We start from the raw sequence: 22,151 nt of genomic DNA, 5'->3' as shown, positions 1-22,151 counted from the left end.
CTCTCCACGACAGTAAACTGCCTGTTTAAATAAGAAGATAAATACCTAACAACTAAATCCCTGTTCCCCTACAGCAAGTAGAGTACTCTGGGGAAATGATCTGTTACAGGCTGAGAGAGAGACAATCCCTAGGCTTCTGATTACTTATTGACAAGTACCAATCAATAAGGAAGTCAGCTTACATGTCTAAGAGATGCCCTTGAGGAAAATGAACATCACATTCCTTCCTCTTTGTCAATATAACATGATTTGGGGGGCAAGTGATAGCATTGCTGTTACTGACTTAAAATAAATAAAAAATTAATAAGAGGATAGTGACAGTTTCTCTTCACCTGTTTGATAGGGTTGAAATGTAGGTTAAGCACCTCATAAAAGAAATCCCTGCTTCTTGTCATCTTCAAAGAATCTGGCTGCTTTGCCGACAAATATATGTTGGGAGTCTTCACAGAGATTTAGCAAGAAAGAGCAATGGATGCAACCTGGATGACACAGTGCATTTCAAAATCCCTTTTCAATATTCTAGCTCTGCAAAAAATCAACTCATCAGCAAACCTAGAATCACTACCAAATATCCAGGTTCCTGTCTGTGTTCATCACTCAGCATGTGGGACAATTTTGCACCGTAGATATTTACCAAAAAAGCATAAAATGTGTAGTAGGAATCTAATAAGAGCCCTCAGAAAGAAGGTCGTTCAAAATAAAGACTTAAATTTTCTGTGCTATTTTTTGAGACAGTCAGGAACCCAAATGAGAATGAAATAGCTTTCCTGGCACCATTCCCTTTAGAGATACCATTTGTCCTCTGAGTTTTACCACACTCTGTAGGTCATTCCTGGTTCTCAGGGAAAATTTGCTTTCAAGGTGGCAACCTGAACCGCCTGCTGGCACCTAACCAGCTCTCCTCCTACGGCACACCTTTAACACAGAACTATAGTTCTCCCTATAGTCACAGTAAGGGGGGACAGAAGTCTTATTAGCAGCTGACGTTTCTAATGGAGGTGACTCAGTTTCTTGGCAGTTTTGAATACAAAGGAGGCTTTTGAGATATGCTGGAAATAGGAACTCGTAATGATCTAGGAAAGGGCTCTCAACAGATAAACTTGTTTCCTTGTGACAGAGAGAGATACCAGAAAAGGAAACACTTTTTTTTCCCCTAAGTTTTTCACCACGGTCTTTTTTTTTTTTTTAATGTTTTTAGGAGGTGAAATTTCTGGAGGAGAAATAGGTTTCTTGAAATGAGAACAAAGCCAAAATGTCACGTTGATTACAAAATTCCGAAGAGGGAAAATAATGTTTAGAACTGAAAAGAAGGGACAAACAACATGATGATGTCCTACCCTGGAAGATACTTTACGTGGTTGGTCACACCCCCATCAAGGTGATAGAGAAGGAACAAAAGCAATGTCTGAAATAGAAAATAGGGATTTAGGGTAAAAAGGATATCACATTATAAATGGTCAAAGAGTGCATATACATGCATTTCATGGCACAGCCGTGTTAACACCGTTGTTACTTGAGAACCCTAGCTAAAAAACGAGCATAAACAAATACAAGATTAAGAGTGCATCAGGTGCCTAGACTCCACCTGTAAAAAATGATACCGTATCTTTACCTGTGGGTATGTCTGAATTTACCTAGTACAAAGTCCACTGAATAAAAGATGATACCCCTTCACGTCGTCCATGACACACTGGTTACTGAGTTGGAGCCCTGAACAAAGGGCTTTGGCTAATACATTCCAGTGCACTTACGTAGTCACCCTGCCTGCACGGTTTAGCTTTTCTGGCTCAACGATGTCTTGGAATGGTGGGTAGTTTTGCACAAAAAGGGGAAATTGTTCCAGAGAACACTAAGGAAGGAAGGATGAGGTGGTGATAAATGTATCCAAGTAGATTTGCATTAACTGATTTAATCACAGCATGTAGTACGTACTTAAGTACTTGCTCCTGGGAGTATAAAGGCTTTACAATAGCACAACATCCATCACTGAAAGATAAAATGGAGGGATTTTTATTTATTTTTCCCAGGAGGAAATTGATGCCTTAGAAAATCCACAAGACTTGAGTCATCAAGTCATCACCGTCAGTGGGCATGTCTTTCAGACAACTCGCCTCATCTCGCTGTGAATCACACACCAGCGGAAGATGCATGCCACAGCAGAAAATTGCACCCTTTCTTGTGTGATAGACACAGTTTAAAAAATTACAGGGCCTGAAGCAACTACCAGATTAGAAGGAGAGCCTCCGTCTGAGAAGCCTGTTTCACATCACATCAGTGACAGCGAGGTGAGGATGTCTGGGAGCTACGGGTTTCAAAGCTCTGGAAAAGTGGTTAGCTATTTGGCAAGATGACTCAGCCCATGTCTCTGGCAGTGCAGGAGAGCCTGAAGTCATTGAGGCTGCCTTCTGACAGGTCTGCTTTTGAAGAAAGCTAGTGTTTTTGGTGAAATGGTGCCAGAATTCCCATGAGAGATCCCCATTTCCTGAGACGTTTGAGGAAAGATGTGTTCCCCGCCATTTTCAACCAGCATTGGAAATTTTCCTTCCACTTAGCGGGAGCTCAAAGGCATAACTAAATCCTGGATGTTAGATAATTCCAATGTGTATTTTAAACTAGCCACCCACAGGCAGGAAATTAGGGTTCAGGAACTTGTGATTTTCTTTTGCTATCTTCAGGTCATGCTGGAAATGTAAGCAAGCCCTGTTTCAAGCTAGGTGGCCTATCTGATTTCATACACAACCATGTCATAGAAAGTGTGTGATGAGGTAATACAAAGACTCTCTGTAAAATTTCACAGTCATCTACAATTTTAAACAGAACCATTACTATAATGTCACAGTTGTCACTTAGCTATGTCTTCCATACTCAGAGCTGGTCTATGGAGAGTGAGATTTTGACTGATTATGACGGAGTATAAATTGTTTGCCTTCTCCCACCGGGGTAAATGCCTCCAATTTAGGTATCCGTCCTCTCTTCATCTGCCATCCTTCTATGAGGCCATTGAATAAGAGCAATTTGGGGCCAGGACTTTGAAGCCTTGAGGCTTGAGGGTGCCTCAGTGTACATTGAATTACCACACTGTTCGGCCTCCATGCAACTCCATCACTTTCATCAGAACTGACCTCTGTATTGCCTCATACAAGAGTAGGCTTCATGGGTGTTTTTGTGCATTTCTATGTTTTCCTGTGAGGCAACTGCAAATATTTCATTTCCTTGTGATGTCATCTGGTATCTGCTGATAACACAGTGAAGCAAAGCGTTGAGTTTTATTTTAACTCATACAAAGGCAACAAAGACAGTGAAAACTGAAAATGTGCAAAAGCCTGTTTAAGCTCATCTTGGGTAAACTCCACTGTTCTAGTTTCTAGAAAAGTAGTCAGATAATTGATAGATGTTGCTATGGTTATCCCATCAAGCGAATTACTTCTGCTTGCGTTTAAGAATGAATCCATCTATGTTATCCAGGCTGAAACAATCGGAAGTTAGGTCAGTCATAATGTGGCCAGAAGCCCTCCCATCCTGTTCAGTCTTTTATAATGAGTTGTTACTGAAATTTGTTAGAATTGAGTCAGTGGCCCAAATGAGTCACTAAGAACCTCTATCCAGTTCACCTTCTAAGAGACAAACATAAGTTTTAAAACCTCATTTCACTTTTCAATAAATATAAAGGAAAAAGATTGGGAAGAAATATCATGCGCGATGTCACTGGAATACACAAGCTTTCCCAAATGCATGACAGTTTTTAAGGAAGAGCCTAATTCTCAGATTTAAAATGTGACTTAGTAAAAAGGTAATGATGCAGCTCCTTGCCTTGCTGTCCATCAAAGCTATCCAGATCAAGCCTCCTAAGATTTGCTGCAGATTACATGCCAGACTTGGAAACTCAACTTAGAATGTGAAAATTGCCTGAAGAGTGATCTTTTTGGCTTAGCCATCCCTAAGATTGAACATCCAATATTTTAACTTGGTTAAAAGTTTTGTTACTGATGCATAAGCCAAAATCCAGCTCAGCTGTTTCTGTCACAATTGTATTGTCTCTGAATAGCTAACAAGAGCAAAATGCAAAATGCAAAATTTCTTTTTTGCCTTTGATGTGAGAGAAACTGAATTCACTTGGGGACTAGTTTCTGGATAAGAAAGCACAGTTTTTACTAAGCTACTTTGAAAAGCTGATTTTTTTCTGTTATAATAATGAAGTGATATGAAATTCTTTCCCTTTCATTGTATGTGTGAGAGAATGTTCATCAGTGAAAGCAAAACACATTTAAATCTTCAGGGTTGAATGCTCCCAAGAGTATGACAAAAACTGGTGGAGATACTCTTGGAGCCATTCATATTCATTCTGAACAAATATTGGTGCACAGGGGAAATTTCAGATGACTGGTAAAAAGTGAACGTGGCACACTGTAAAGAATAAATGTGGTGGGTTTGGATAATTACAAGTATTACATAGACCCTGGGCAAAATACGAGTAAAGACAGATATGGGAAACAAATAGAAATTAATTCATAGGTAGTAGCTTGTATAATGTTTAATCAATATATTTTTAATGGAAAATAGGTGCATTCAAGCAACAGGACAAGACTAAAATGCAGTTGCTTAAGGTAGATGTATTGACCTAATACACAGGGATTACTTTAAGTCATTTGATGTAGCCCTGCATGACAATCTGGTAAAAAACCCCAGTACTACACAAAATCAATTTACCTGTATCAAATGCTCTGCGAACCAATTAGCAGCTACATCAGCGTGTTTCTACTCTCTTCTAATGGGTTATTTAACGGCTTCAAAGGAGCCAACACAGTTCAATGTCTTTATCAGTGATCTGGAAGAAAACATAAACCCTTTGCTGATAACTTTGCAAATGTCACCAAAATTGCTGGAAAGGAAAGAACGAAGAGAACAAAACAACATAAGGGTATTTAACACGGTGCTTCAGATCTTAAGCCTTAAGCCAGTATTTAAAAACAGGATGAGTCTCAATGTGGAAGAGATACTATCCCCCATCTGTCTATGGTGGGACTCTCTGAAGCCGCTGGTGCTGGCCCAGAGAGGGAGGCTGGTGAATGAATAGAAACTACTCTCTGATCCACTATAGATTCCCATTTTCCTCATTTCTATTATTTGCCTTACTCGGGGAAGGAAAAAATGCAAGGAATGGCTAGGCACAGGAAAAAATCACGTTCCAGGTTTGCAGTGGCTGACTCTGGTTTTCTATTAAATTGCTATTAATTTCTATTAAACTGCTTTTTCTCATACTAGGGACAAAGGAGGAGAAAAAACAGCTGCCTCATCTGAAGGTGAAAGAAAGGGAAGCTTGCTGGCCTGTCTGTCTGCTAGTCAGCGGGAAGAGAGGGGCAGGAGCAATGTGGATTAGGAGAGAGGGAAGGGAAAAAAAAACCCCAGCAAAATAGGACAGAAGTAGTTTTGGGGCGCTGGAGTGGGAGGAGAAGGGTCTCAATGCACGGTAGTGTGTTTCTCTCTGAAAAGCAGAACTGAAGCCAGGAAACGTGTGGCATTAAAATAGTGATTGCACAATTAAAGTCTGTATTAGAAGGCATGCTCACAAAATATTTACAAGCATTTAACTTTATGAATTTAACAGTGAAACGTCTATTTATGTATTTCTCTGCAGCAGGTATGTAGGCACAGGACCAAAGTAGCGGGTGAGCAGGTGCACTCTCCTAATCTTCCCTGTCAGTGCTTGGTGTTGGGGGAGGAAAATGGTGAACATTCATGGCTGTAGGTGGAGAGCCGTGCAGGGGGTTGCCGTGCCCATAGCATAGGTGGGACCTGCTGAAGGGCAGAAGGGACTAGGTTGCCCACGGGGAAGGGGAGCATCAGGGAGTTGTGCACAGTGTGACAGACCGCTGGCCGATGGGCGCACATGGGTTGGGAGCGGAAAGATCCCCCATGGGGTAACCCAGGTCAGAGCATCTTTTGCTACATGAGGCTTTCTGCAGGCCTTTTTACCCCGCGCAACTTCAAAAACACTGTTGGGTATTCCAGCTTTGCCTCTGCAAAATGTTCATACCTGTTTTAAGGTGACCCACCGAAGTACCAGGAAAAAGTCTGAAAGACACGTCCCTGGTTTTGCGCAGTGTATCAATTGCATATTGCAATCTAACAGGTCCTCGTGGGTATCATTTGTACAATTAAGCTATAAATAATTCAGTATTTGGCTGTCAAAGATTCCATCAATAATATTACGCAGACCTTTTTCTTTTTTTCTTCCCCGAATGCAAAGTAAATAAATATTTCATAAATGATCTCTCAGGTAGAGTGTTCAAGCTTGTGTGCAGACACAGAACGTGTCTGCAACAAACAAACTGGAGTGGGGAGATGATTCTAGAAACCTTGTGTCTTTACTCCTAGAGATAATGAATTAATCAAGAGCAAAGATCTTTCATGTGTGTATTAGCCACATACTAGTAACCTTAGCTTCCTGCATCTGTTAGAGGAGCGTTTTGAGCACTTGCCTGTTTCCTGCCACAACACAAGGGTAACAGAGAAAGAATTTCCAGGAGATGCGCACAACCCACGAAAGCAGAGGGGCTGCAGATGCCCACAGGAGCTGTGATTTTGCAAATCTGCAAACTCTTTAACTTTATGCATATTAGTATTCCTCCAGATCACACAAACATGTGCAATCGCAGAGGCGGAGCTTTAGCTGGCATAAGTACTTGTGATTTAATTGATCATTCAGAGTGGAGGAAAATCTTTATGTTATTTGGTAACAGACAACAGGGGAATGGATATTTCCTCGTCAGTCAGCAACCGACTGAATCCACTGACAGCCTGAATTTCTCCGTGTCTCCCCTTCTTTTGCTCTGCTCATTTTCAGGCTGTCAGCCAATTTGAGACAAACATTTCATTCTCATATTCATGATACCTATTTATTTTTAAAGTGTTGTTAACATAGTTTTTGCCGTCTCTTTCTGTCTGGCCCTGCTTAATTGATGTAAAAAATAGCTGTCTAAAATGTTCTTCCTTGAGAAAAGTTGCTAATTTTTCCCCAGAGATCTTCTCCTTGTGTCTGTCTTCAGTCAATTCTACTCAATTTTGTAAGAAAAATCTAGCACTGCTTCTTCAGCGTATGTTTACTTTCTCTTGTAACCATTGCAAACTAACGTACCCTGGGAAAAAGAGTTGGATTCTTCTCGTTTGCAAATACCATTAGCAGAATTGTGGACCAAATTCCATATGCAGCTCCAAATGACACACTCAATTAGGGCCTGATCCAATACTTATTAAAGTCACTGGAAAAATTCCCCCTGATTTTAATGGACTGTAGCTCAGACCTTAGGGAATGGACATTTCCACTGCGGATGATCAGTTTAATCTTTGAGCACACTGGAATTTACACAATGATAGACTCACAGGGCTGGAAAGGACTTCAGAGGTCACATCTCAAGGCAGGATCAGCTAAATTTATATCTCCCAACAGACGTCTAACCTGTTCTTAAAGGTCAGTGACTGGGACTCCATGGACTGCGCTTCCAGGCAATCTTTTTCGTTAATTATCCTTACTCTTAAAAAGTTCTTCATATCTGCTCTAAATCAGTTCTTGCTCCGATCTACGCCCATTACTTCCTGTCCTATTCAAATTAAGTGAGAGCAGGCTGTTTTCTTTCTCTTCGCAATATTTTTTGATGTATTTGAAGACTATTACTGAACATGTGAATCTCTCTTGTCTTCCTTAGGCTAAACAACCGCAGTTTTTCAATCTGTTCTCATGTTTCAATCTGTCTGTTTTCTGGACCTTAGTCATTAACAATCCTCTCTTTTGGACCCCCTTCAATTATCGCACATCTTTCCTGAAGGATAGTGCCCAAAACTGGACACAGCACTTCAGCGCACGTCTTATCAGCGCTTAGTAGAGGGAAAGCACTTCATGTGTCGTGCACAGTCTCAGGACAATGCTTGTCTTTCACACACTGATATGACATTATTTGCTCCTATTTACCTTGTGACCCATTAGAACTGAACCTAGGCATAATGTGAAAATATAATTTGAGGGCTTCCTGGGACCGCTCAGGAGATGCTGAGGGCAGAATTAGCATTGCACAGCTGCTATGTGTATTAACAGAGCAAACGAAAGGGGAAATTTGAATCCCAGTTGCCAGGTGAGTTCTCCAAACTGAGACTGTGAAAGACCATGATGTTGTTTGCAAGAATATCAGACTGGAAAAGAGATGCAATGACCACAGGGCACCATCATGCTGTTTCTGCAGAACTACCTCTCAGGTTAAGACTGTTATTTAAGACAGTTTTCCTCTTCTGGAAGTGAGTTTCAACTACGTACTTATGTTTGTATACTTAGCTATGCATGCTTGATTTTTGGCTCCTTTTTAGCAAAGCATTTGTGCATTTTTGGAAATGCAATGCCAGCAAACAACAACCAACACACACATGTTCCGTATTTTGTGTATTGAATTGTCTCATCGCATCCCTCATGAATGTAAGAATATGAACTGTAAGAACCAGTTCTTGAAAACAGTATTCGAAAATCCATTTCCTTAATAACTTTGTCCTTTATCAAAGGACTAATGGCTTTTAGCACATTTGGAATTGGCTCAGGAATCATTCGGTTCTTTAAATGCTACTTTAAACCACAAAGACAAGACACAATTTTTGTCTTGCTCCTACGTAAGCTAATGGTGTAGGGCATTTTTGTGTTCAGCACAACAGAATCAGGTCTAAAATATAAAAAGTACATAAAATTTTACATTATAGCTATTTATCAGAATGCCATTATGTGTTATTAGCTTCTCTCTACTTGGATATTCAACAGCATTATATGTTTTTATAATAATGTCACTAGGTAAAGAAATACATTGTAGTTGAACAAACTTGAAGATATTCAACTAAAATCTACTTTTCCAGCCTGTGGCAACATTTGAATAATGCCATAAATCTTCAACAATAAGTGTGGACTGCAATTTTACCTTGATTTACAAAATAAGTGGGCCTAAAATTATATATGGAACTCATAAGCAGTCAGGTAAATGATGACTAGAGCCTGCTGTATGAATAGTTTTGTATTTCAGAAGATAAACTGCAGCACCAAAAGGCCAGGAATTTCCTTAAAGAGAAATTAAAACATACTCTTACCTTTATACCTTTGGGTTTTGCAATATTTACCGACTTAGCAGTGCAGGATGCATGAGATACTTCGCTAAGTGAGATCTAGAATTTGCCCATTAACACAAGTAATGTGGCTCTTGAATGCTTTTTCTGACAGTCTTAATAACACCAAGAAATTGCAAAGAAGGCCGTGATACTGCTTTATTGCAAGACATTTTCAAGTTCAGAATTGGTGAGACTGAATAAACTACCTGCGTAAGAAACAGTGGAAAACAGTATTATGAAAATGAATCTACTCTGCTACTTCTCAGGTATAGAGAGAGCTTACTTAACATTTAATAGCAAACAGTTTTGAAAAATGTCAAGCCATCTCCAAACTGAGACATTATAACGATACTGAATTGACAGTGTGAAAAACATTAAGATCTACAAACACATAGGACAAATGTTGACCTCAGATTAAGCAACTGTTATCCTTTTGCAAGCAGTGGTGAATATACTGAAGACATTTCTGGAATGACATCATGATCTCACCGAAAGCAGTGAGAGGATTTCTACTGACTGCAAGAGATGGAAGATTTCATTCCTGAACTGTGCTACGAGGTGTTAAAATGAAATGAATCTAATGTTGGAGAAGGTTGCCAGATATTGCTGATCAACAGCACAGGTGTTGTTTAATATAAAAAACGACATCAGTCTGGATGAAATAAAAGCATTAGATCAGAAATTATACTAAACACAACAAAACAGATGAATGCATTATTAAGGTTCTCAATGTGTTCAAACAGCAACAAAGACTACATTAAAAAAACATGTCCGTACATGATTACCATTAACCCACCCACTCAGTGTTTATGTACTAACTTTGCCATTACTGTAACACAAAACGAGCAGATTGGAGCTGGACAGGCAAGCACTGGGCCGGGCTGCCCCAGGGAGGCTGTGAAATCTGTCCTTGGAAGTTTTAATGACCCCACAGGACAAAGCCCTGAGTGACCTGGCCTGAATTCAGCTTTAACCCTGCTTTGAGTTGGAAATTGAGCTACGGCCTTTCTGGGGTCCCCTCCGGCCTCAGTGATGCTGTGATGCTCCCTCTGTGAGCGACAGCTACTTGAGGCCATGCCCTGTCTTCATTCACTGCCTCTTGATATGCTGGTGATAGGGATTAACCCAGTCCTCCCCCAACCCATGCACATCCCCTGATGTCAGGTGTATCTATCGCGCAACTGTGTCTAACAAGGTGTTTGCCCTGAAACCCATGCATGGGAAAACCTGTAAGACCTGTTGTCGTATTAACTAAGGATCTTAACTTCTGCTTTGCCTCAGATTTTCTTATGCAAGAGATGTATAAAAGAATTAGAAAACAGAGGTATTTCTGCCTTCTAAATCTGCATAGAGGAAGCTTCTTTTGAATTTGTACTCTTTACTGTTATTTTTTAACCCCACTAAAAGGCAAAAAGACAGAACCTTTTGTGGCATTTAGTATTTTGCAGCAGTTCCCCACCTCTTGATTCTTTGCAAGCCAAGACCCAGAAGTTCTTCTGGTACATAATCACCAGGTAATTCTGGAGCTGAACTATCGTTTCTGAGAAGTATACACTGTGGCTTAATCTTTGGTGGATTCATGAACAGAAACAGAGAGCGCGGAGGTAATAGACTAAGTGTGCATATAAACAGAAGAAGAAAAAAATATACTAGGACAGAAAAAACCCCTCTGCCTCCCAGTTTATCTTCCAGATCCCAAGGGTAAGAATGCATAAACAGAGTGGAACACTGGTTTTGCTAACAAAGCCCAGCAGACCACCAGAAAATAACTTTAAATATTGCACTGTAAATAAAGGATGTAATTTAAGATGCTGTTTTATGCGCATCATAAAATAAGTCTGTAGCAGGAAAACTGCAGCCAGAATAGCTGCAAACCTCTAGCAACATTCTCATATATATGCCACATAACTCCACCTATTGAAGCCAGTTCCAATCAGGTAAAAGTGCTCTGAAGTACTTTTCTACAGCACTTCTCACTTATTTCTTCTTCAGTCATTGATGGTATTAAAAGTCACATGGGTATTTGCTGTCGGCAAGAGAGGCACGCAGAAAAGTGCTGAAGTAGGCAGGTGTGACAGTGGCAGGCCTGGAGGAGAGGCAGGCAGACGAAATGGAGGGTGAGGGCTCTGCGGGAGCCAAGGCAGAGGCTGAACCTAAATTGCTCAGAGGGTGTCCCCTGCCGAATGGCCTCAAAACCCTTCCTTCGTGGTGGGGGCTGAGGTAGAGGTATTCACCAAAGAAATTACGTGATCCACAAGTCATACTATGATGAGCTGATTTTGAAGGTAAAGCATTTAAGTCATTTCAATGTATTTATTATCAGGACATATTTTTCAAATGGGTTATTATGTCCCTGTGCATGTTCTTAGCACACCTACACCAGATTGCAAGAGAGAAAGAATAAATGTGTTAATCCTTCTGGCTTCATTTCCATCACCTGTACTCCAACCTCGCATGAATACCAACTTACATATCTTACAGCCAGATTTTTCAGAAGCAGATTTAGGAAACAGGAATCATCAAGGTTCAGATGGATTTGGCTGTCTATCTGTTTTTTCTTGTTTAGTTGTCACCAGTGTATTCAAATATCCCAAGATGCACCATCCACTTTAAAGTATGGTATTAATGAAAAGGCCTACCATGAAAACACTGTGTCTGACAAAAAGCGCAAGTGAGAAGGATGGCAAATACCCTCTGTTCCTGCCTACTAATAAATAATGGCTCTTATTTCTCATTCAGGTGTTGCAAGCGCTCAATCTCTCTCAACATCGACTCCTTGTTAGTACTCCTAAGGCTTCACCTAACGACAACTTTCCTACTCGAGGAGAGTTTTTGGCCATTTTCCAGGGCCCGTTTGAGAGCCAGGCCCGTCCACCCCAGCGCCCCGGTGCTGCCTGGCAGGGTGGCAGATCTGCCTTCAGGCTGGGCCGCAGCCGTCCCGACGCCGGTACCTGATACCAGCCGGGAGCTGGCTCCAACGCCTAACAAGGAGCACTCCCCCAAAACCACTAAAGGAAAAGAAAGAGTTAAGGTGGGGAGGCCCTACTCACCTCAGTCTGAGGGAGATCACCAACATACGTGAGTAAAGGAAGAGAAACAGACATCCACCCAGGAGACAAACTCTATTTTACATATGCATATGAGATCAGATCAAAGGTTCATTTAACCCAGCACCCTGTCTCTGAAAGTGACCAGTGCCAGGTTCACTGCTTGCAGATTAAATCACTTGTTTTTGTGGGGGAATCCTATGAACTCTCGAGGTTTTAAAAGCTTAGAAGGTCAGGATGTCTCTCAGACTAACTGCAAAGTTCGCTTACTGATCCATCGCTTTGGACATGGTCAGCTGCTTCAATGGGATGGTCCAGACTCGGTCGCCCCACGTAGACATCCTGGCTGTGTGAGAAGGCAGATAAGAGACGCAGGAGAGTCCGAGGGTTCACATAGTTGTCATCGTCCACATGACAAAACCATCTTCAAACAAAATGAAGTAAGAAAGTTACTGCAGAGCAGTGACAAAGAAATGAGTTACAGGTTTACAGCTGGGTCTTAGTCTTTCGGGCCTGGAGCAGAAAGCATTCCCCATTGTCCTGAATTACAGAATTTGGAAGCTGAAAGCACCCACAGATCCTAATTTTGGAAAGAGGCTGAAATTAATAACCCCCTTTAGATTATCACCCTTTCCACCTTTTAGATGATGCTTGTTTATAAACACTGCTTCATGCTGTGCTCCCTTCCCTACGCGCATCACCACGTTTTAGCTAACACTGCATTCCGTACTGGAGCAGAGGAGGTTACTCAAGTTTCCTGTGAACACAGAACTGGAAGAAACAAAGTCAATCAGAACAACGTGTTTCACCTACTTTTGCCCAGATTCCAGGAATTTATCATATTCCACAGACATCTTGCAGCAGAGAGCTTGCCGGGTATGGACAGCAGAACAGTTGGTGTTGATCATATGATCCCCTAGAAAAATAAAGATCAGCCCTTTCAGGTTTGAGAAGCATGTGTAGCCCAAAAAGACTACAAAAGAAGTGTACATCTGGCACTAATACCGTACATCTGAAGCGCATATGGTGCACACATGGAGAGTAAACTGCAGGACAGGCAGGGCTCGTGGGTTGGGCATACGCACGCTCTACAGCATGCAAGCTGTAGGGCACGTAAAAACGTGTGAGTGCAGGGTAAATAAAGAGTGCCATGAGACTGTATGCAAAGGAAATACCTAACATCACTTTGGACCAGACTTAAGCTTACTAACAGGAAGGAAGTGGGTGCAAAGGTGAACCCAGTATTCAGGAAGTTCCAGGCATCTTGTCCAGGTGGTAAGTAGGAACAGCAAGTTCTCCTGTGAAAGGAGAAGTTTTCTCCATTTTCTCCATCTCAACTTCCCCAATTGCTTGTACAGCACGAAGTAAGGACTTCTAGGGAAAGTACGACAGAAACAAAACTCAGACAGCGTGCACCTACGCTACGCAGCTTACCTGCTTTCAGGCGTAGCTCCCGATCCTCCCAGTCTGTGAATATAAACGTCTGTGGGAGACAAAAATGGGTTGGGAGAAAGGCGTGTACACATTTGAGAATTTCAGAAACTAATTGCAACTTTGCTCGGTTGCAGTCAGAACTCTGAATGTTTTGTCTTGTTAAGTTTATTTCACGGTAGCCGCTGGGAGCGGGGGGGGGGGGGGGGGGGGGGGGGGGGAACTCCCTTCACGAGGCCACCCTCACGGCTGGCCTTTTCCCCCTCCCGCGCCCTGGAGGGCCGGCCGCGGGCGCTTGTCAGAGCCCAGCCCTGGCCCAGGCCGGTGTCCCCGCGGGGGCTGGTGGGGTTTTGCACCATCACTCCAGGGGCGTGCGAGCAGGCGATGTGCAGGCACTCGCACCCTCTCCCCCATGCAGCCCGTCCCGCTGGCCTGGCAAATGACTCCCCGCCCTTTCCCCCGAGTTGTCATGTTTCAGGCAGGTTCTTGGTACGTAAACAGGCAGCTCACTCCTTTCTTGGGAATGAAGGAAAGGAATGTGTGCCTTTCGGAAGTTTCTGTGTATCGGGTATTGCGTGCCGACCGCATGACTGTGACCGGCATGACATGCTTCTGTCAAAATAGGTCCCAGTTAGTGCTGTTGTCATGTGGGGGTTTTTTCTCTCCTAATAAATTAGATAGTTGTGAAAGGGAAGGCTCTTCCAGAGATGAGTGGTCCTTGAAAGGTAAGGGAATAAAGAAAAGCATGATAGAATAAGTAGTTTTCAGTAGTATCCTGTGATTATATTTTATACCCATAAGGGCCATTGAGAAAAATCTCAGAACGTTTTGGATTTAGAATCAGCAATATTAGATTTTTTTTTTTAAAGCTGTTAATGTTGTCTGAACTTACATTTTAAATTTTGTGACTAGTGTCAGCACGTGTACTTGCCTAATCCTAGAAATATTTCTATTTTATTTTCCATTTTTAGTAGACTCATTTTTCATTGTTTTAGAGGGACAGTGGAATTTATGATGTTGTAAAAATCTTTAAATGGACAACTAGAACGAATTAATGTTTATATTAGGGAAGAACGCCATGTTCCCCAAAATACCTTTGGCTGGCCTGGCTTTTAGAAATAAAGCTTAAGTCTGGTTTATCAAAGAGATGCTATACTGGTACAAACTATACTCGTTTTATTGATCCATCAAATCAATTAAAAACCAAAACCTGTCTGATCACACATATTAATTTCTTGATAGCTTACATTTTTAAATTTTTAAATTGCACATTCATAGAGTCAAAACCATAGCAAGAACTTATCTTTTTCACTTCTGTTTTGTGTTGTTAAAATGTTTGGCTGCACTCAGATTTCAATACACTGTATTCTTATTGCAAGAAAAGCTTGGAGGAAAATGCATGAATCTTTATTTATTTATTTTTAAACTAAAAAGCTACTGTGTCTAATTCGAAGCTTTCAAATGTTGAGCTGTCTTCAAGCTGGAAGTAAGCCGTATTTATGTGATATGAAACAAAGTGTTGATACAGGGAATATAGAATAAATACTAGATTAGAAATTCTGTCTGTATGAAGCCATTGTCAGTCAGTGATCGATATTGTGCTGTGTGTTTATGTACTTAGAGCATGAAATGTGTATTCTTCAGGCATAAACTTTGGTTTCAGGCTAATGCATATATTAGGAAAATTTCTGTAGAGCAGACTAAGCAAAAACAAAATCTGAAGCATAATGAGACTGCAGTCTTAGTACTCCATGGAAAGCACTCTCTATTACTATGTTATTACAGTAATATACTATAGAAAGAGCTATCTATTGAGAGAGCATCGAGTGCACTCTCAATAAATATTTTGTAACTGCTTATTATTCTGAGGTGTTTGAAAAGGTTTGTGGGCCATGAACTAATTCAGTTCTAAAGTACTGCCTTGAAGAACACAATATTGGCAGAAGGGAATTCCAAGTGTTATCTTTTAAAAAGTAATTGGTTAGTAAGAGAATGTATGACTCAGAATAAGTGTAACTTAGTGTAGGAAAATCATACAACTTTGTTTGAAGAAAAAAAAAAGCATATATTTTTTCAGTGCAGCTGGTTATTCAAAGTTATTTTATTGGGACAATTATCCATTATTATTATTGACCTAATACTGTTGATGTGTATGTAACAGAGATCCAGTTTAAGTCTCAACATCTGAACTGGACAAATAGTTTTGGTGGTTTTCTTGCCTCAGGAACTTATAATGGATTTGCTGACCTTTAGGGTTACAGTGAAATGTGTTAGTATACCCCTATGCAAACAATGATTTAAATTAAAAAGTACATAGGACTTATCTTAAGGAGTTGTTGACAAGGCTTTAGATTCATTATTGCCTGATGAAACTGTCTTTTTTTTTAATCTACTTTACTCAATCAGCAAAAATCAGGATAAATGTATTATAGACCTTAATTTTATTCCACACAATTCAGGCGGAGGTCTAAAGAACGCATCCCAAGGCTAACACGTTACATATTTCCCTTGGTGACCAAGACGTTAGAATCCTGTTTTTATAGTACTTTGCATTCGTAGAAATTTCAGTCATTAATAGCGTTTTGGGTCATGGTTAATTCCCTCTGCTTCTACGATAGCTAGGTTTCTTTGGATTCTGGAACCATCAGGAATACATAAGGAAAACCACAAAACAAATAAATACTTTTCAGAGTGTTGTGCAAATGTGACAAGAGGAAAAATTGTACTTAAAAGTGATGAAACTAAGAGGCAGTTGATAGACTATGTAATAATGCTTTCAGAGACTCAATATGGAGCACTGAATATTTGCCTTGTGGTTCTTGTATCCAGGTCTTCAGCCATATTACTCCTGTACAGCTTTCTTCTGTATTTTAGACTAATATATTTTGTTAGACTTCTCAAATCTGAAGTTGTTTGGGTTTGTTTAGGACTGGATAGGAAGAATTGAAACATGAGACACTTAAAAGCAACTAATTTGGAGGGTGGAACATCTTCTGCTTCTTATTGGGGTCTTTTTCATGTGACTCATGCATATAATTATTGTCTGTAGCTCTAGTTTAGTGAAGATTATGGTAATCTGGAATTGGTTCCTTGTGAGGAAATACATTTTTTTTTAACAGTTGTGTAGTTAAATAGCAGCACTTGAAGTTTTCAGTTCAAGGATTTCTAGCATTTTTATGGAAACTCAGTCTTCCTTAATTCAGAGAAGCCAGTTTTGCAATTGTAAGTACCGTGTACTTAAGTTGGTCTTGGATGATGGTCCTTTTTTAAAAACCTTCGCCAAATCTTTAAATCAGTCATAAGACATGCTTCTGCAACACCTAGTTGAAAATCAACACTAGTTGATTTGGTGAGCCTTGGAAAATTAGTAGGGAGTGTTCAGAATTTGAATTTCATGTGATTCAGGGGTGTCTGACTAGCAGTAGTCAGACATTACAAAAATGTCTGAATATTCTAAGTTGATATCCTTTATTGAAGTTCTTGCTTACAAGTGTGTGAAATCCATTTACGTTACCTTTGTAAACGTCTCAAAATAACGAGGCACACTTTTCCTTTTTTTTTTTGTTGTTACTACCTCGAGGCTAGAAATAAGTCAGCAAGTAAGCAGGCTAAAATCAACTTTTGAGCATGTCTGTGTGCAATAATTTTTCCCCTTGATGGTTTGAGTTACTGGGAGAGATCGGTATAACAGATGATGTTTAATTTCTGATTATTAATCTGATTCATAATCTGTGATTGTTGGAGTATAAAATCAGCTATCAGCTGGTATACATTCAAGTGACTCTTGCCAGGTGAGGTAGAGAGCACTTCGCTGAAGTATTACGGCTTGTTCTGAAATGCAGATTTTGATGATCTTTTAAATAATGCAAAAATATTGCAGTAGATTATTTTGTAATTGTTATACTGCTATTGGTAACATTGAAAGCCACAGGCTATGTGTTACTGCAAACCGAGAAGATGGAATTTAAAGGTAAAAATAGCTGAACATTAAATCCATCCCCTGCCCTCAAGGTCTGTTGCCAGAATCAGCCCAGGATATCTTTTAGCGTAGGCAGGGTCTGAAGTCCTCAGATGTGATCTTGCTGCCTTATTTGTGTGTGTCTTCATTATGTCAAATTTTACACCTGTTTTCACTTTATTCAAAGTACCAGCAAGTTTGTGATGTCCCAGCTTTCTAAGATAGGTTAAAAAAAAGGCGATTGGGATGTAAATTTTTTGGTATCTTCATTCAAGAACATTTTTGAAACTAAACAATGGAGTGCAGAGAGGAAAAACTGGTTGTAAGTGATTACTGACACAGTTGTGGCTTTCTGATACTTTGAAATGATTCCATTTAAGTTAATATTTTTGCTGGTTGAGTATTGTGTAATGACAAAGATTGAACATCCCATAGAATGACTCAGTATTCAACGAGTAGACTTTTACTTCTTTCTTTTTTTTTTTTTAAATCCAAGAAGGATTCCTGGAATTGTTTACTCTTCCTATATATATGTACTTCTATCTATTGTTTCCTGGCTCAAATGTAATATTTGTTAGTATTTTAATTTTTTTTTAATGATAGGTATTAATGAAAATTGAGATACAAAATGATTGGTGGGAATGTGTTGAGGAAGGGAAAGGAAGATAATTTTTTTTTTGTACCTGGGTGTTGCTTATGAGGTGATATTATATTAATACATACGTCTCTACCATGGTGTTAGACTGCATTTAAAACTGACTAATAAAAAGGAGTTGCATTGATCAGTGAAGTCAGGCGTATTATAGATGTTAGATTATATTTTGGCAGATCTAGTTTGCCATTTGTTTTAAGATTCAATAATGAAAGATTATCCTGTGATGATAGAGGTATACTGCAGTGAAGATTTGGAAGTTTTGTCCTTTACCTGCAATTTGTAGGACCCTGTTTTACTTAATATTGCATCTTCACTAAACAGAGGAACACTATCCAAACCTCACCGTCTTGTACTTCCAGTGTAGTCATTGGTATAAAAGCTTCACCTCTACATTGTTATTAGTATAAAGTGCCTACTCATTCTGCTTGTTGATAGCCTAACCAAGTGTTGTAGATCACTGTGATACATCATTATTAATATTGTAAAAAATACTGTATTATACATGAACACTACCATTGTTCAAGGCCAAGTTGAAAAGTAGAAACTTACCATGAACAAGAGGAGCTGTTTTATGCATCGGTTAATAGGTCTGAATATTTAGTGCGCAGACTGTCCATTGTGGTGGTATAAATTGTTCCTGTTTCAGCTTGACTGTGGTTTGTGAATATGTTTTACTTTCTGACTAACTTTGTCTTTGGGAGATGTTTGTTAACCAGATCTTTGTGACCATTAGTCATTAAAGGGATATTACATGCTCAGCTTACAAGCCATAAATTCAAGTTGGAAAAGGCTGCTGGAGAGAACTTGCTGTGTGTAAAGTGGAAAAAAAAATCTGACTAATTAGATAAGTATTACATTTTCCAGTGTGAAAGTTGTCAAATTACAAGGCTTTTATTGTCAGATGAGCCAGATAAGTGTGTATAAGCTAATTTCTTTAAAAAAAAAAAAAAACAAACCAGCAAAATGACTCTACTGAGATAATTTCTGATGTGGTATTGTTGAAAATAAAAATGCAGAAACACAAGTTAGAATTTTTAGTAACTTTATTTTCCTTAAGGCAGTAAGGCATTATCTGGTGCATAGTGGTCTTGGCCTCTTTAGCTTCTCTTGCCTTTTAGTGTTTTTTTTTCCGTATTGTATACAGTTACTGCATTGTAAATTATTTGGCAAGGTAGATGTCACATTTCATTTTATGGTTTGAAAGTATTTAGAAATACGTGGTTCTGTAAATTAAAATAAATATTTTTAGTTTATTTCTATATGAACAAGGTCTTGAGAGTTAAGATAGTTTGCTAAATACTATCCTGGTGTAGGACTTCAGGTGTTTGGTTTTTAATAACATGAATAAGGAAGAAAAGAAAAATAATTGTTTGCCTGAATTTTAAAAAGATAGTCACATCAGAATTTTTCCCTCCCGTGTTTTTCAAAATGTGGTCTCACTTGGAGTAATTCTTAATTTGACACTTCAATGCTTGAATAGGTCAGACCTCGATAGTATGCAAAGCCTTAGAGGAAAGAATAATTAAAGACATGGAGGTAAATGGAACGTGGAATAAAATGCAGCATGAGTGTCCCAGGTAGAATGTGCCAGTCTGGTCTGAGACCACCTCCTCTCTCTATCTGTGTCTCTTTTTCATCTCTTCTGTGTGCATCCCCAAACAAAATCTGATCTTACCACTGGATTTACTGAATGTCATTACATTATTTCATAGAATCATAGAGTGGTTTGGGTTGGAAGGGATCACCTAGTCCAACTCCCCTCCTATGGGCAGGGACATCTTTCACTAGATCAGGTTGCTCAGAGCCCCATCCAACCTGACCTTGAACACTTCCAGGGATGGGACATCCACAGCTTCTCTGGGCAACCTGTCCCAGTGTCTCACCACCCTCATCATAAAAAAATTTCTTTCTTATGTCAAATCTAAACGTACCCTCTTTCAGTTTAACTCCGTTGCCCCTTGTCCTGTCACTACAGGCCCTGGTAAAGTCTTTTTCTGTCTTTCTTATAAGCCCCATTTATATATTGAAAGGCCACAATAAGGTCTCCCTGGAGCCTTCTCTTCTGCAGCCTGAAAAACCCCAACTGTCTTAGCCTTTCTTCATAGGAGAGGTGTTCCAGCCCTCTGACCATTTTTGTGGCTCTCCTCTGGACCCCACTCTAACAGTTCCATGTCTGTCTTGTACTGGGGGTTCCAGAGCTGGATGCAGTACTCCAGGTAGGGGGGGTCTCATGAGAGTGGAGTAGAGGGGCAGAATCACCTCCCTCGACCTGCTGGCCACTCTTCTATTTATGCAGCCCAGGATATGATTGGCTTTCTGGGCTGCAAGCACACACTGCTGGCTCATGTTCAAATTTTCATCCACCAGTACCCCCAAGTCCTCGGCAGGGCTGCTCTCAATCCATTTGTCCCCCAGTCTGTATTGATACTGGGGATTGCCCTGACCCAGGTGCAGGACCTTGCACTTGGCCTTGTTAAACCTCATGAGGTTCATGTGGGCCCACCCTTCAAGCCTGTCAAGGTCTTTCTAGATGGCATCCCTTCCCTCAAGCAAATAAACATCACTACTCAGCTTGGTGTCATCTGCAAACTTGCTGAGGGTGCACTCAATCCCACTATGTCGTTGATGAAGACATTGAATAATATTGGTGCCAGTACAGATCCTTGAGGGACACCACTCGTTACTGGTTTCCACCTGGACACTGAGGCATTGACTGTAACTCTTTGGACATGTCTACCTAGCCAATTCCTTATCCATCTAACAGTCCATCCGTCAAACCCATATCTCTCCAATTTAGAGGTAAGAATGTCGGGCGGGACTGTATCAAAGGCCTTAAGAAGTCCAGATAGGTGACATCTATAGCTCTTCACTTGTCCACTGATATAGTCACTCCATCGTAGAAGGCCACTAGATTAGTCAGGCATGATTTGCCCATGGTGAAGCCATGTTGGCTGTCTCCCTGTCTTCTAAATGTTTCGACATATCTTCCAGGAAGGTCTGTTCTATGATCTGAATATTGATTATTTGATACAGAGGTATCTGCAAAACTAATAATTAAGTTGCAGGTAAAAGAGCTTAGTGGAAAAACGTAGGGTGGAGAAGGGACAAGCTGTAAAATAAACTGCAGCACAGCTGTTGGGCTATTGGAAGCTTAATAAGGACATTTCTAAAGGATGGACCAGTGTCGTGTTTGAACTTGGTTTAGTATCTTCATTAATGACCTTGGTATGGGTGGGGCTGTGCTGGTAGAGCTCATTGGTAATGCAAAGTTAGGAGATGTGATGAATGCAAAAAAAATTTGTGCACTTGATGTGTGCTAATAATAGAACTGCTGTTTTCTCATTGTAGTTGGAAGTGATGAAGGACGAATAAAACTAGAGACTAGTACTTAATCACAGGTTTATTGCAAGTGTGACAAGTCATGAAATGGGGCAAATATGAGACTGTAGTTTTGTAGTGAGGGAAGTATTAATGTCAAGGTTTATGGCATTGATGAAGCTTTATCTGAATGCATCCCTGGCAACACCTAGTCAGAGAAGATGAATCCAAACGGGAATGGTGCAAAGAAAAAGTTATTAACATAAGTGAATAGCTTGGCTTGTTTATCTTAGCAAAATGAAGACTGAAGGGGGACCTGATTGCTATTTATAAATATATCAGAAGAGGTAAGCACTGGGGAAAAGAAAAGCTACGTAGGCTAAAGGGTAGGATTGGTACAAAAATGAATTGGCATCAAGTGGCTCTGAATGTATTTAGATCATTAGAAACTAGTTGAATTTCAAATCTGAATCATGTCAGTCTGAACCAACCTTCTAAAAATTATGTGGGCAAAAATAGTTTTAAATTCATCAGATACCATCTTACAAAATGGTTTGTTTCATGTGGAGTTTAGAAGGCTTCTCCTAGGTGTTGTGGTTTAACCCCAGTT

The 22,151-nt window shown here is 40.1% G+C and overlaps 2 protein-coding genes across 2 annotated transcripts in view; one reads left to right on the top strand and one right to left on the bottom strand.

Annotated features, from left to right (window-relative positions):
* Nucleotides 1-11,894: 11,894 nt before the first annotated feature.
* On the bottom strand, nucleotides 11,895-13,690 carry LOC103912340 (beta-1,3-N-acetylglucosaminyltransferase radical fringe-like). The gene is made up of 4 exons (XM_009318588.1): nucleotides 13,614-13,690; nucleotides 12,993-13,095; nucleotides 12,450-12,603; nucleotides 11,895-12,113 (listed from the first exon to the last, which is right to left on the bottom strand). The coding sequence occupies exons 2-4, from the start codon at nucleotides 13,085-13,087 to the stop codon at nucleotides 11,895-11,897; spliced, it is 468 nt and encodes a 155-aa protein (XP_009316863.1). The 5' UTR covers nucleotides 13,088-13,095; nucleotides 13,614-13,690.
* Nucleotides 13,691-14,196: 506 nt separating this feature from the next.
* VAPA (VAMP (vesicle-associated membrane protein)-associated protein A, 33kDa) overlaps nucleotides 14,197-22,151 on the top strand; it is a 30,919-nt gene continuing 22,964 nt past the window's right edge. The window contains exon 1 of the mRNA XM_009318587.1: nucleotides 14,197-14,335. Within this exon, the coding sequence (XP_009316862.1) occupies nucleotides 14,197-14,335 (139 nt within the window). The remainder of the gene's footprint in view (nucleotides 14,336-22,151) is intronic.

The sequence above is a fragment of the Pygoscelis adeliae genome, unplaced genomic scaffold, assembly GCF_000699105.1.
Source record: "Pygoscelis adeliae isolate BGI_AS28 unplaced genomic scaffold, ASM69910v1 Scaffold42, whole genome shotgun sequence".
Classification (NCBI taxonomy): Eukaryota; Metazoa; Chordata; class Aves; order Sphenisciformes; family Spheniscidae; genus Pygoscelis; species Pygoscelis adeliae.
The sequence above is the reverse complement of the archived record's forward strand: the minus strand, read 5'-3'. Positions and strand labels throughout refer to the sequence as shown.